The sequence below is a fragment of the Athene cunicularia genome (assembly GCF_003259725.1).
Source record: "Athene cunicularia isolate RWA chromosome 3 unlocalized genomic scaffold, athCun1 chr3_part1, whole genome shotgun sequence".
Classification (NCBI taxonomy): domain Eukaryota; kingdom Metazoa; phylum Chordata; class Aves; order Strigiformes; family Strigidae; genus Athene; species Athene cunicularia.
The window spans coordinates 112,239,931-112,254,329 of NW_020799097.1; the positions used below are offsets into that span (position 1 = coordinate 112,239,931).

The 14,399-nt window shown below is 35.9% G+C and overlaps 1 protein-coding gene across 1 annotated transcript in view; it reads left to right on the top strand.

Annotated features, from left to right (window-relative positions):
* RALGAPA2 (Ral GTPase activating protein catalytic alpha subunit 2) overlaps positions 1–14,399 on the top strand; it is a 127,676-nt gene that overhangs the window by 33,888 nt on the left and 79,389 nt on the right. The window contains exons 18-24 of the mRNA XM_026844668.1: positions 1,762–1,899; positions 2,423–2,520; positions 4,541–4,631; positions 4,794–4,970; positions 7,167–7,360; positions 7,854–7,952; positions 8,205–8,360. Of these exons, the coding sequence (XP_026700469.1) occupies positions 1,762–1,899; positions 2,423–2,520; positions 4,541–4,631; positions 4,794–4,970; positions 7,167–7,360; positions 7,854–7,952; positions 8,205–8,360 (953 nt within the window). The remainder of the gene's footprint in view (positions 1–1,761; positions 1,900–2,422; positions 2,521–4,540; positions 4,632–4,793; positions 4,971–7,166; positions 7,361–7,853; positions 7,953–8,204; positions 8,361–14,399) is intronic.

The following is a 14,399-nucleotide window of genomic DNA, read 5'->3' on the forward strand; positions in this document are numbered from 1 at the left end:
GCTGTCCTGGTTGTGTCCCCTCCCAAGATCTTGCTCACCCCATCCCACTGCTGTGGGAAAATGTCGGAAAGAGCCTTGGTGCTGTGTAAGCACTGCTCAGCAGTAGCCACAACACCAGGGTGCTACCAACACCCTGCCAGCTCCCAGCATAAACCACAGCACCATGGGGGCTGCTATAGGGGAAAAACAATTCCAGCTTAGCCAGACCCAGTACAAGCCCTAATAGGAGTTGTTAACTGCTGTAGCAAGAACAGGGAAGTTTTGTATGTGGTGCATTATAGCTTTCTAGAGATTCCTATTCTGAGAAATATCTTAGTGGTTTTTAATCTCAAATTATCTTCAGTTGTAACGCTGAAATTGTTCTAGTTAGTGAATGTAATTGATTATTTTATTATATTGCTTTCTGTAAGAAATTTACAGTCAAGAGTGATACTTTGAGGTCAGTAAATACCTGAATAATTAGGTTTTGTACATGTGTATTTGAAAATTTTCTGAAATACATGCAATGTTTACTAAGTACTGAGGTATTATTTAAACTTACTTGATAGTGTAGATTGAATGAACTTGTCCTTCAGTCTGCTGCTGCAATCTGTGTATATCGGTCTGTAATCTTGCATCCTGAGTAGAGGGGTGGTACTTGTTCATTTCTGAATAAGTGTAGCCTCAATGTCAGTGCCTGCAGGAAGCAGAGCAGAGCAAATGAGAGAGGAGGAATTGAACAGAGAGCTGGTGGACAGGTCACTTTTATTTAATGTATGTATTATGTAACAATATGCTGAAAGAAGCCTAGAAGACTTAATTCAGCCCATGTTTTTCACTGAAAAAAAGAAATTCAAAGGTTCTCATAAGAGTTAATATAGCACCATTTTCCATAATTTTTTTAAAGAGGAAAATAACCTTGGCTGTGTGGGTGAACACCTTGAGCAGTCTGCTGGTTGTTCTGTTGGGTCAGCTTTGATGGGCTATGCGGGCCACCTCACACCACGTTAATCAGTGTCAAAGCCATAACTAAAAATGCCGCCACTGAATGAGAACATACTTGATCCCTGGTGTTACTGTCTTTTTTCCTCCCGCCTAATGCTAAGAGAAATGCATGTCTAAAACCATTGTGTTGCTAGCTAATCTCAACAGTTCCTGTTGCTCCTTCCCTAGTATGTCAATTTACTTTCTCACTTGAATTTTTTATGCCTGCCTCTCTTCTCTTTTAATTCTCATTTGCAGTTACACCAAAAAAGCTGCATGGATTCTGTTTGTTCTCACAGACTAAGCCTGAATTATATGTAGCTCAGATCTTTTTTTACTCTGAATTGTTGCCTTTTTTTATTCTCCCCCTCCCCTCTTTATGGAGGAGAAGTCAGTAAGCACAGCCATCATTTCTGCATTCTGCATTTATATTCTCTCTGTTTTCAGTACAACAGGGTCAACTTTGGGTCTCTATCACTGAAAAACATAGCTTTGTCCAAGTGACATCCTCCCACCCTTCATTGGGTACTCCAAACCCCCAAAGTTACTTCTGTCCTTTTTCTAGACTTTTTACCATTTACACTGCTCATACATCTCTCTCTAAACTATAATTTTTTTTTTTCCTAACAATATTTTATAAAACTTCTGTAACTAGGGGTTACATTATACCTTTGTAACTTGGGGATTTAAAATATTTGAATGGGACACTTTTTCTTATAACCTTCTTAGGTAAGGAGTTCACATGTGTACGTAATTCTGAGGTTGTGAAAATACTTTGTGTTTTAATTAAATCAATAGAAGTTGAAGAATCTCAACAGCTGGAAAATTCATCAGGAACAGAAGCTACGGGCCTCTTCGCAGACCAAGAGCAGCAACTAACTCGAAGCAGCAGCACTTCAGATATTACAGATCAGTTTCCATCTGATTTTTTTCCAGGTAATATTGATAAAATACAGCTTTACTGTACTTCTGAAGAAAAATGTTGAGACTTGTTCAGCCTCATAAATGCTGATCTTATTTTGGTTTCCAGCTCTGTTCTTTTAAAATGTTGATCTTGTTTTCTTAGTAAATATATTGTTGGTATCTTGTTGAAAGAACTATTTTAAAGAAGTTACAGACCACAAATATAGGACATGACCTTTTATAAAGCAGGACAGTTAAAAAGAATTTAGAGTTACATAAAAAAATGCATAAATTCGGAAGTTTTATTTTTATCTGCCTTGCGTTTAAATTTTCTGTATTCTAGCTAACAGTTCTACTTCTGTTACTATAATGTAAGTATCTTATGCTTATGAAGGATTTTTCAAAGTAACTAGTACTCCATTTTAATGTTGTATTACTTCACTTGCTTATAAATATAAGAAACATACGTAAAGGTAGCTGAAATTTTCCTATGATTTGCTATGTATTTTCATCCCACAAATGTATATATTTCTTGTTTACTTTCTAAAATTTCTAGGTAAAAAGGCTGGAAGTTCTCATAATTTAAGTTCTTCAGACTCCAAATCAGTTCATGAAATTAAGGGATATACAAAGAAGGAACGTGAAGCTGAACAAGTAAGGCAGAATAGAAAGTGATTATTGATAAGATTCTAACAATTCATTTCTAATCAGATGCCTTTTAGCATTTAGAAACTCTAGCAACTGAAAGTGTGGAAAATTATTCTTCACCTTTCTAGTGTGGAATCTGGAACTGAGCTGTAGCTGTTGATTATGCTGTGTGGTGTGATCATTCTGTGTCTTCTGATCTTGTCTGTTGCTTATGCAGTTTTATGTAGTTGGCAATATTCTAGTCTTATACAAGATTTCTATGCCTTTTAAATATTAAATCTAAACAAGAAGTTCATAACTTAAAATATAAATCATTCATGGCTATTATAGAGTTACAATACACTGGAATAAATGTTTGATGGTTTAAAGTACTGGGGAAAATGCTTTCCTTCAGCACAATCTGTATTACTAGCTTATATTGCAGATGTTTGTATAAGTTAATATTAGGATAGGCAAGCTTCATAAATTTTTAATGCAACTTTTGAATACAAACAGTAGAAATAATAAATGACTGAGGCTGATCATCTTTGTGAAAGTATAATGCAATACAGGATGGAAGACTTCAAGCTGAATCTCATCTTTGGATCTTGACTCTGCCATACATCTAGACTTAAAGTACCATTAACACTCATCTCATCTTTCCTTTCTAGAGCTATTTTCTGCAGAGTACCTTCATTAATTGTTTCAGGAATAATAAAGTGTCTCAAAAAGGAAGGAAAACCTAGTATTCTTTGCATGGGGAGGGGAGAGGGAGAGAACTAAGCTCAGTAGTTGGTGGAATTAAAAATTAACCTGGTTCCTCATTCTGGTTTAGGTGTCATGTGTTATAAAATATTCACAGGCATATGCTGTCAGACTGCTACCAGTGTTGCACTTTCACCCTTTTTGCAAGTGGAAGCTGGAGTTTGACCATAGCATGAATATATATTCAATGTACCGTGTGAACCAGTTTGACATCATATCATAATCCACTGAAATACTGTCATGACTGATCACAAAGAGCCAGATTTGCCAGGGAAGATAGACCACTCTGCAGTCTATCAGGCAGTGCAAGCAAACAATTATTTCTTGGGGATTGTCAATTCTTTCCAGTTAAAGACAAAGCAACAACAAAGAAGTTAGTGTTAGGTAATATAATAATAATTTCTACAAGCCAGTTATATTTTTGGTTGCAGTAGTTTTGCTTTTTCAGATATATGCAGAAGGAATGGATGGATTAATATCTGGCCAGTAGATCAGAAATTGTTTCCTGAAATTTATTTTTAAATAGTTATACTAATAATTGCAAATGTCAAAATGAAATTTTAGAAATGTTAACTGAATTGAGGAATTTTAGAGTAGAGATTCCTTCAGCACTTAAATCTAGTATTCACCTAGGTGTAAGGTGTCAGGGCTTTTTGTTGCTTATTTGCAATAGAAAACATGATACCCTATTTTTCCGATGGAAATCAAGTTTCACTTTTATAGATGACATGGAGTTGCAAGGAACTTGAATTTGAAGGGGATCTGCCAGATATAAAGAAAAACAATTATGATTAGGGGCAGAAGAGTATCATCTAGAAGCAGAAAGTTTTCTGAATAGTTTTTGGCAACTAGATTATAAATCCATTTGGTGGAGGAGGAGATGGTAAATAAAAGATCAGGTGTCTTTGCATGGGTTGTTTTGAAATAGAATAATGCCCCAACGTAAGATGGCTACTAATTTCTTTCTGAAAGATTTTTTTTATACCTTTGAAAGTATTGAATGGTTTCCGATTTGTGGAAAAATATAAGTAAAAAGTCCTGCTTGTTGGTATGAAAAGTGGGTTTAAGGGAGGATAAAGACAGAAATTGAAAGCATCATAGTTAACCTTAAGACATTTAAAGATTTTTGGGTAGACTAAATATTCGTGAAAATATCTTGACTGAGCTGTAATTAATTTCTAATACCTGTGTTTGAATTCTGTATTTGTATCTCAAATTTGCTAAAATATGATGTAGTTCTCAAAACTGTAATAAGCTGAGATTATTTTTTTTTTCTCTGAAGGTACTAGTACGAAGAAGCAGTAGTACAGCTGAATTAGATTTGAAAGCAGACTTGCAGCAATCACATGGAAATTATAGAGAGAGAGAAAAAAGTGAGTTCCAAGAAATTAAGTATTTTTCTTTAAGTGCAGCAATTGAAATCAGTGTTGTAATTTTGTCTTGTTACACATATATTAGATGTTTTTCTCATGCTTTGCTAATGCAGTCTTTAAAAACAGGGTTTGTCATCTTTGTTAATCCCCTTCTTGCTTGAGGTGAAAGCGTTAGCAGTGACACATCCATTGGCTATAATAACGAAGTAGAGATAGCACTTATCCCCTGGCAAACTTCTGAAGACGACCATGAAGTTAATGCATCAGCAGATGTTTGTGTGGATCCTGATGCACCTCGCTGGCTTCAGCTTAGTCCTTCAGATACTGCAAATTTAACAGGTATTGTAGTACAGAAAATGTATTTACTGTTTTAGTTTATCTCAAAAGAGTTTATACGGTTTGGTTTGCTTATAAAAGTATGTTTCATTTGGCATATATCACCAAGTTTCATTCATAATTCATTCATCATTTCATTCAGAAATTATATTTGAATGCCAGCATTTAAAGAATTTGGATAATCAAATTGAAGCTGACATAAGTTCTGATAAATTGTGATCCAGAGAATGATCACACAGTTGAAAACAATTGGGTTTCTTATTGTGTCGAATCACTACTAATCAGCTGAGATGTGATAGCTGGTTACTTGTGTTCTCTTAGCCTGCCCAGTGTTCAAGTAAAATAAAATAATTTACATTTTAAGTTAATAGGTTTTATTTCATAGCAGAGTGGTCTAAAGAAATTCCTTTCTATATATGTTGACTGATAGGAAATAACTGGTTAATCCACAGTAACTTCTTCCATCTTAATCCTATTACCCTCCTTATTTATACTTAAAAGTACATAATGTCTGTACTCCAGTTGGATGTGGTAAGTGACATTCTCAGAATTTAATTTGGAAGTATTTTACCTTTTCGTTTTATTTATAGTGTTTTTAACATATACAACATTTATGATTATTTATTAAAATATTTTAATTCTTTGCACTTTGTAAAGGTACCTCCCTGTGTAATAATGTCAGAGATATTATTTCAGTAACTTAATGCAGTAAACTATCTTATATGATGGTTTTGCTAGTTTCAAAGATATTTTTTTCATATTCACTTTTTCTTTGAAATATCTCTAATTAAATTAACCAGCACACCTAGTTCAACAGTTCAGATTGCCATTGTACAAAATGTAGTAGAGTACATGGTAAGGATTATTGTGTTAGATAAATCCATTGCTTTCTTTATGTCTGTGATGCAAGACAGTGCTCCTTTGTGTGTACAAAGACAAAGAATTAGATAAAATAACCTGAAAGGTAGCATATGCTAAAAAGAAAAATGGGGTAACAAATCCATAACTGCCCAACAGGGCCAGCGTGCCCTTACTGCATTTCTGGTTCTCATGCAACTCTCAAAACTTTGTTTTGCTGTAGAAACCTCTATGGTGTAAGGCAAAAAAAATACTGTGATGCCACCACTGAACAGCATAGCTACAGTTTCCCTGATGATAGATTTGTTGAAGTTCTTAATAAATAACATCTGTTAATGTTCTTAATAAATAACATCTGTTTTAACACTTTGGGACTTCATAATGCTACAGCAAACACAGCAAAAAGGAAAAAAAAAAATAAAATCCCCAAAGCTTTTTAAAAAATAAATTCAAGCAAATATAAAACATCTAAATTTTGCTAACCTTCTTTGGGCCTGGGAGGGCACAAGTTATTTCCTTCTGCCTGGATAGAGGTTTCCTGCAACTTTCTTCAAAATGTTGGCTGTTGAGCACTTACTTCAAGGTGCCATGACAGACTATAGGTCTGATTCTGCCTGCAGACAGGTAGCGACACAGCTTTCCCTGGTCTGATAGAAGATAATGTAACAGCTCTTGTTAAAATTTGCACTTCAATATGAAATTTTTCTTTTACTGTTTAAACATATTACTTCCACTTTTCTGACAGGCTTCACAAAGACCTGCTTTCCTTCTTAGTTTGCATATTGCTATCTCAAGAGCTGCTTCTGTATAAATGATAATGCCTGAGCATATACTTCATCACTAGTAGTACATGCTTATTAATTCCTTTGGTTGCATTTCCAGGTCATTTTGTTGATTTTAAAAAAGAAAGAACTTTTAGCAATAGAAATATTACCTGTAAAAGCCAGTTATTGATTGCATAAATTTCTCAGAGTACATGAATGTTCTATTTAACAGCATTATCCTCCCTGGAAAAATAAAACAAACCCAAAACAAAAAAACCCAACAAAAAACTCAAAAAACCCCTAAATCACAAAACCTCAAGTGGAGGCCGTCTGTCTGATATAAAACTGATCTATAGCTGTGCCATTTTTATCTGGAAGGCCCTCTAGCCTACATTTTCTGCCATTTTTTCTGCGTCATGTGCTAGCCTGAGCAGTGAAAAAGAGAGATGATCTGGTGGGAGAGAATACTTTTGAGATGGAAGATGGTTAGAGGCAGTAATATTCCTATTTTATTGACCAAATTTATACTTATACTGCATTTCTGATTCATGGAAATTGAACTTTTAAAAATTTACAGACAGTAGTGAATTCCTTGCTGATGACTGCAGTATAATTGCCGGTGGAAGCCTGATTGGTTGGCATCCTGATTCTGCTGCTGTGTTGTGGAGGAGGATCTTGGGAATTCTTGGAGATGTGAACAATATACAATCACCAAAAATCCATGCAAAAGTTTTTGGGTATCTTTATGAGTTGTGGTATAAACTTGCAAAGGTATTGTATATGATGCTTATATCTAATTAATGATTCTTCTTTTTTTCTAAAAATTATTTTAAAGTTTGATTTAGTATTAGCATCTGGAACATAATAATGAGATTTTGAGAATTCTGTCATAAAGCTAGCTAACCTTGTTTGATTTCTAGTAGGTTTCTCCAATAGAGAACATTCCTGATCAATGAAAAGAGAAATTAGATTAGTTAATTTAAATGGGGTGAGGAAACAGTAGCAATAAAAATAGAGATATAGAATAGTGCAAACGTTGGTATTTGGTGTGAAAGCCCATGGTATGACCTAAAATGGTAATACTTGCTTAGGCTGTGGGAAAGCACTGTAAAACAAGCTTTTCTGGTAGTTTTGGCTTAAGTAGGAACTCTATATGGCACAGACTATAATGCCTTAAAGTAAATAAAACTGACAAGTAGGAACATGAAATAAAGAGATTAATAAGCTATCTGTTTTAATACCTATTTTCTTTTAAAAACATTAGATACGGGACAACCTTGCTATAAGTGTGGACAATCAGTCTACTCCCTCTCCTCCTGTCTTAATTCCACCTCTCAGAATATTTGCATCATGGTTGTTCAAAGTAAGTTATTTCCAAATTTTTCACATGTTAGTATTTTGTGATGAATTTGTGTATGTTTAGTTGCACTATTTTTAGTTTTTAGTCATGGCTGGCTAAGGTGATGAATATTCTCCAAAGGCTTTTTGGACTTGAATCCATTTTAATAAATACACAGAACAGATTTGCTTCATGGAAAACCTGCTGAAGATACAATTTGGCATTAGCTGGCTACTAGGAAAAGAAGTAATAATACAAGATTTTTGCTCTTTTCAGGCAACCACCCTGCCAAATGAATATAAGGAAGGCAAACTTCAGGCATACAGGCTGATCTGTGCTATGATGACTAGGCGTCAAGACGTTCTGCCAAATTCTGATTTCCTGGTTCATTTTTATTTTGTGATGCACCTTGGCTTAACAAGTGAAGATCAGGTACAACCTTTACTTGGTAAAAAAATTAATACTTTGTGCTGATGGAGGTGTCTGTATTTTCATATTTGAAGATCTGAAGCAGAAGGGAAGCAATACCTTGCAACAATTGTTGCATGAAATTATCCTGTGCAGCCTAGTCTGCACCTCTCTTCAGATTACATAGTCCTAACTTTCTCATTGCTCTTCCAGTTATGAACTTTTAAGCAACTACCTATTTGTGACTTATTGTCAAAACTGTGTCACAGACACTTGTTGATGTTTCTTTCTTGTTTTCCTTCTCTTTCTGAGGAATAATCTCAGTGATGAGTTTCTGTTCATCTGAATTGCACATTTAGTAGCTGTGTCAAGCTGGTCACATTAAAAATGTTCACTCAGTTGATATTAAGTCTTGAGCTACGTTATGTGTTTGACCAGTATGTTTAAACTTTGGTTCTGCTAAAGCAGGAGCCTTGTGCCCTACCACGTTCCTGCACAAATTGTTATGCTGTGAAGTCAGTACTTTCAGAGCAGCTGCTGGAGTTGGTCTGTTGTTTATATTATTTACAACTTCAGGGAGATAGAGGTTACTTCCAGCTCATGTTACTGATGTTTTTACCTTCTATCATGAGATAAAATGCTACACATGATCTTGGGCAAAGGAGGGGCTGTGAAGAGCTTTATGTTAATTTATAAGCAGTGTCTGCTCTCAGCTTGCCCCTTTGAGTGTCCTGTGCCGTTGGTTATAAGGACATCCTCAAAAATTGGAATTAATATTGTCCTCTCCAGGGTTGTTTTCCCCTTCAAGATTAGTCCTTCAGGGGATGTTTAAAACTGTTGTACCTGCTCTTTTTAGCTGATGCAAAGGGGACTGAAGGGAGAACTGAGATAGAAGGTTATCTTACTACTGTAACCAGGAGGTGCTGCCAAAACATTCTGTTTCTGTGAATAAATGTCTTTTGCTACTGTTTGCATGTATCAGTCAGCCTCAGTCCTGGTGTCCTGAGGTGGCCTAACTGGAGTACTCAGTGGGAGATGAGGAAAAGACAGAATCTGTTGAGATGTAAGAACATTATTGGGCCACAGAAATAGCTAAATACTCATAAAATCTGCAGGAAATACTATTTGGACAAAATAGAGAATATCTAAAAACTTTTCCATGTTTTTATAGCTGTAGGAGTGAGGTTTTTTCCCTTAAAAGAAATAGTCTAATGAAAGCAATGGCTAGAACTGTGCTGTGGATGCCAGCAGAGGGCACACAGTCCCCTTCACAAATCCTGTAGCGGTCACTTCTGCTGCTTCTGAGAGTTATTTCTGGGGCCTTTAATAAGCCAGCAAGAAGATATTTGCACAGGTTTGGTTATTTCTGAGATGAAAGAGAGAAATAATTAATTGTTACCAGATGCTTACCCTCTGAATATCTGCTCCCCTCCTGAAAAGTTAGAGCATTTAGAAAATCTTCCTTTTAAATAGATAGTGGGGGAAGAAAAAAGTCTAGAAAGGAAAAGTTTTTCTTCTGGAAAAAAAACTGAGTGTCCTGGCTGCTCCTGAAACTTTATAAAGCACAAATGGAGAAAAATAAAAGTGTAGTGAGAACTCCCATTTTAGTCACTCTCAGTGTCATCTGAGAGTAATGAAGAGCTCATTACACTTTCATTTCACTAATGCCGTTCAGATTTCAGACAGTTTAACACTGCTCAGTGTACAGAGTAACTTCATTCCCCTACAAAAAAAGATTTTGTGGTAACACCCACTATGATCAGCCCCTCTGAATTTTAAAAGCCACACAGCATTAAATCCTCTCAAATAAACCACACAACTCAAGAAACTTTAAAGCCTGATGTAGATCAGATTTTTAAAAAAACTCCTCCGTTTTACATATTAAAATCTAAGACCCTTGAATCAGTATAGCAGCTACTGCTAACACTGAGCCATAGCAATGGAAAATGTCAGTAATTTTAAGACTTAAGTTGTTTTCATCTACACATTTCCATGAAATGGCCAGATTGTCAGAGGTGTTCAGCTGTTAGCTTTTTTCTAAGCTAAAAGATGCCAGAAGATTTTTTTTTAAATCTCACCACTTCCTTGTGAATCAATTCCTACATAGAAACTTAGAGATTTTTAAATCGTGGAGTTGGTGGTTGTTAAGCTGGTTTTTACCCTGCTTATTGCATTTTGCTGTTAATAAGTTCCATGGATTTTCAGTTTCTTCATGGTGTGCACACTGGATTTCAGCCCTTGTGTAGAGTTACAGTCCAGAAGTTAAAGATGATGAAAGACTGCGTAGCGAAGGCAGACCCCACGTTGCACATCGTTCCAGGGTTTCCCAGATATTTTGCACACTGCTGCTGCTCTTTTGTTCTTCCTTGTCTCACTGGTTTTGCTTTTTTGGCCTCTTGGTGGCACACTCGACTACAGATTTTCTGTTTTGTCCTTCTAGTTTTGTTTTCCTTCGCTATGAAACTGGTTGAGGCATTAACTCATGATGCTTTGGAGCCTGGATTCTCATGCAACGTGTTGATATGAAGCACGATCCTTATACCTATTTCTGTCTGTCCTGTGTAATGAGCTTCAAAGTGCTTGATGGGTGTTGAGACTAATCAGACAACTTGCATGCTGAAGGTAACTACACATGCAGGAACACATTTTGTGAGGCAGAAGTACCTCCTCTGATACATGCAAACAGTAGCAAAGCATAAAGTGAAGCACTTTGCTGTCATAGGCTCTCACAGCTTTCTGTAAGAAACAGGATGATGTAACGTGACATGATACCGGTACTGATTTTGTGATTTTTGTACATCTCAGTGATTTTTGGTGTATGCTGTTACCTGATAAACTACTTACAAAAGAGGGTGCAATATCAAGGAGCACAAGGACCACGTTCATCCTGGTTCTTTGTAGCACTGCAGAATCTCCACCTGCCAAAGCATTGTTTCTAGGGTTCAAGTTATTGCTTACCAAAATAGACTTTGGTGCAGATTTTTTTTTTTTAGCAGAGATTGTTTCTGTTTGCTAAGCACAAGCATAAATTTCTCTCTTTTAAGGAACATTAACAGAAGAAAGGTGGAGGGGGGTGAGTCTTATGGGGGAATTTTCCTTCTGTATGTATGACTAGTGCAACTTTCAAATTTATGGAGGAAAGCAACAGAAAGGTAGCCTAACTCCAGGAAATCACATTGGCTACTTCAGAAGAGCTCTTTAGGTGGAACTTAAAAAAAAATTAGTCAGAAACTTCTTTAATCCGAATGTGATTATCAATATTTTAGTTAGCATCAGAAATGTTTCTTTTTGAAATATATTTCTCTTTTCACTTCTCCCTTAAGGATATGAATATACAAATTTTCTGCTGTATTTTGTAGATTTTGGTCTTGATAGAAAAACAAAATAATTCATTTCTGAGTATGGTTATAAATTAATACAATATCATTCTCAGCAAATACAACCTAACTTCGCAGACTTGTCTCCTGGGGTATATAAAAGAGCAATGTAAGGGTATATTTTATGGAAAGCTCCCATGATACTCTGAGTTCAAGATGTAGCAATTAGCTTAGCTGATGAGAAAGGAGATAGCGAGGTAATGAGCTGCATCTAATTTGTCCATGTGGAAGTGTCTAACAACAAACATCTCTGAAGAAGTGAACAATTCTCTGCAACAATTGCATCACTTTTTCAGGTGGGAGAAGTCATTGAAGAAACAGCAGTACAGAGTAAGTTGCAGTCTGGCGTTATAATTACTTCCAGCTTGCAAAGGGGCCTGAGGTCAGGGGGCAAGTGACCGTCTGCAGGATGATGGTTCTCCTCTGTTACTGCTCAAGTCATTGAGCATTATTCTGATGCTGTAGTGAGCCCAGATTTTTTTCTACAGTTTTTTATGCATGAAGTTCACTAAGACTCACCACCTCTCCTTCTCTCCCTCCAATGTAAAGGAAAGTGAATTTGGACATTCACTACCACATCTTGGGTTAGTGGAGATACTCCACCTACAGTTGCTCTGATTCCTTGTCCAGATTATGGAAAATCATGAAATGTTCTTGGGGTGTGATTTTTTTTTTTATTTATTTTTTTTGTTTGTTTGTTTGTTTGGTTTTTCTTGTTTAGGAGATGTCATGGGATCGCCCGTTGCAGTTAGGGTAGGCATAGCTGCCTTATGCAGCTAGGTGAGACTGGTTGAAAAAAAACAAACCAACATTCTGGTGATTGCAACTATACATGTCTTTTGATTTGGACAATAAATACAGCTTTTTAAATTAAACTAAAGTCTAATACTGCAGTGCACAAATTTTACATATACCTGAACTGGGAAAGGAAATGTATTTTATTATTGCTACTGATTCCTTACTGTAGCAGTAATTTTTGCTTCATGAATGTGAAAAGGTACATAAACATCTCCTTGCTTCATAGCTGCTTTGTTTTTGCTGAAGAACAAAAGTACCAAAACATGATTGCAAAATACTACTTACACTATTCAGCCCCCTTCTCAGAAAAGCAAGTATTGAGATAATTCTGACTCTTTGATTCTGGTACTTTTGATATTTAAATCTAGATTACTAGTGTGTTTCTCCTAAAACTTCTGTGGATTTTTGTGACACTGTCTTATTTCTGTCTAGATTTGCACTTAGTTTGAGAAGAGCATGCAGTGCAAGTTAGATGCTTATCTTGTAGTTATGCTGTAAAAGAAGAGGCAAGTTTTAAATACTTTTAAGTTCAACCCCCCCAGCTATTTAGTGTCAGTTTTTTAGGAAGTCTCACCCTACTACCAGAGCTTTAGCATCAGTTAATGTGCTTGGTGTAACCTACTGACAACATGTGCCACTGGTTTTGCCCAGTAGTCAGAGGTTATCTGAAAAGACAGCTAACAGATTAATGTTAATGGCCTGTTTCTGGCCTTGGTGACTGTGGAGGCGAGGTGGAATTGCTCACGGCTTTTGACAAACAAGTTTAGTAAATGTACAATTATACTGGCTTGCCAGAGTATTTTTGCATTAGAGTGCTTATAGATATAAATAAAAGAAGATATTAAGGAACATAGTAAAAGTGTAGACTTCAGAAATTCTCTGTGGAGAGAACAATTAATAGACAAGGAAAGAGACTGTGCTAATGGCTTTTTTTAGTTTAGTGATGTTAAGGGCAGGACAAACTTTAAATATGGAAGGGGGAAAAAGAAGCCCAAATCCAAATGAGTTGACAGATGTCCTTGGTGATTAAATTTCAGCACATGCAGACTGGACTGCCTGCTGAATGCAGCCCAGCTGTAGACAGAGAAGTTAACAGCTATGTTTTTAGCTCAATTCCTTTTAGTAGTAAAAGGATGACTTAGGTGAAGTACTTTATCAGTGAAGATGGTAATATACTAATGTAAGTTATGCTTATCTGTAAGCCTCTTAATTTAAAATATACTGTTGCTAATTATAGAAAGGATGCTATTCCAGTTATGTAGTAAGCTTATGTAGAAACACTGACTATAGCTCTTTGCATGAGAGATGGCTAATTTATAGTAGGAAGCATTTTTTAGTAGAGTTGCTACCGGAGAAGCCATATTAACTATCTGCTTATATTAATGTTGAGCTGAAGTTTAAAAAAAAAAAAAAAAACAAAAAAACCCAAACCAAAACTAATTGTGAGCTTTGATATCTTTCTGTTAAATTCTTATTCCACAGTGAGGAGCAGCGTACAACTTGTAGACTGCTCAGCCATTAGTGCAGTTCACTGGAACATGTATTAGCTGGGTAGAGCATTGTCTTCTAAAGGTACAATAAATGAGCAGCTTTGCTTTTGTACGCTGTGGAATAAGTACTTCTTGCCAGGGTTTCTGCCTGGTAATGTTGCACATGAGGACCCTTAGTTGTACAGCATTTCAGAAACCATAACACATTTTAGATTCTTTTCCACACTGTTGTTTAAAAGAAAATAATGATAATATAGTCTATTAAGGCTTAGATTCCCATATTTTAGTTTCTCGTGACTTTCTTCCAATGGCTATTGTGATTTTTCTCCAGCTTTTAATCTCCCCATATCTCACTTTCTGTAGAAAATTTTCCTCTGTGTCCCCATTATGTGCTTCAA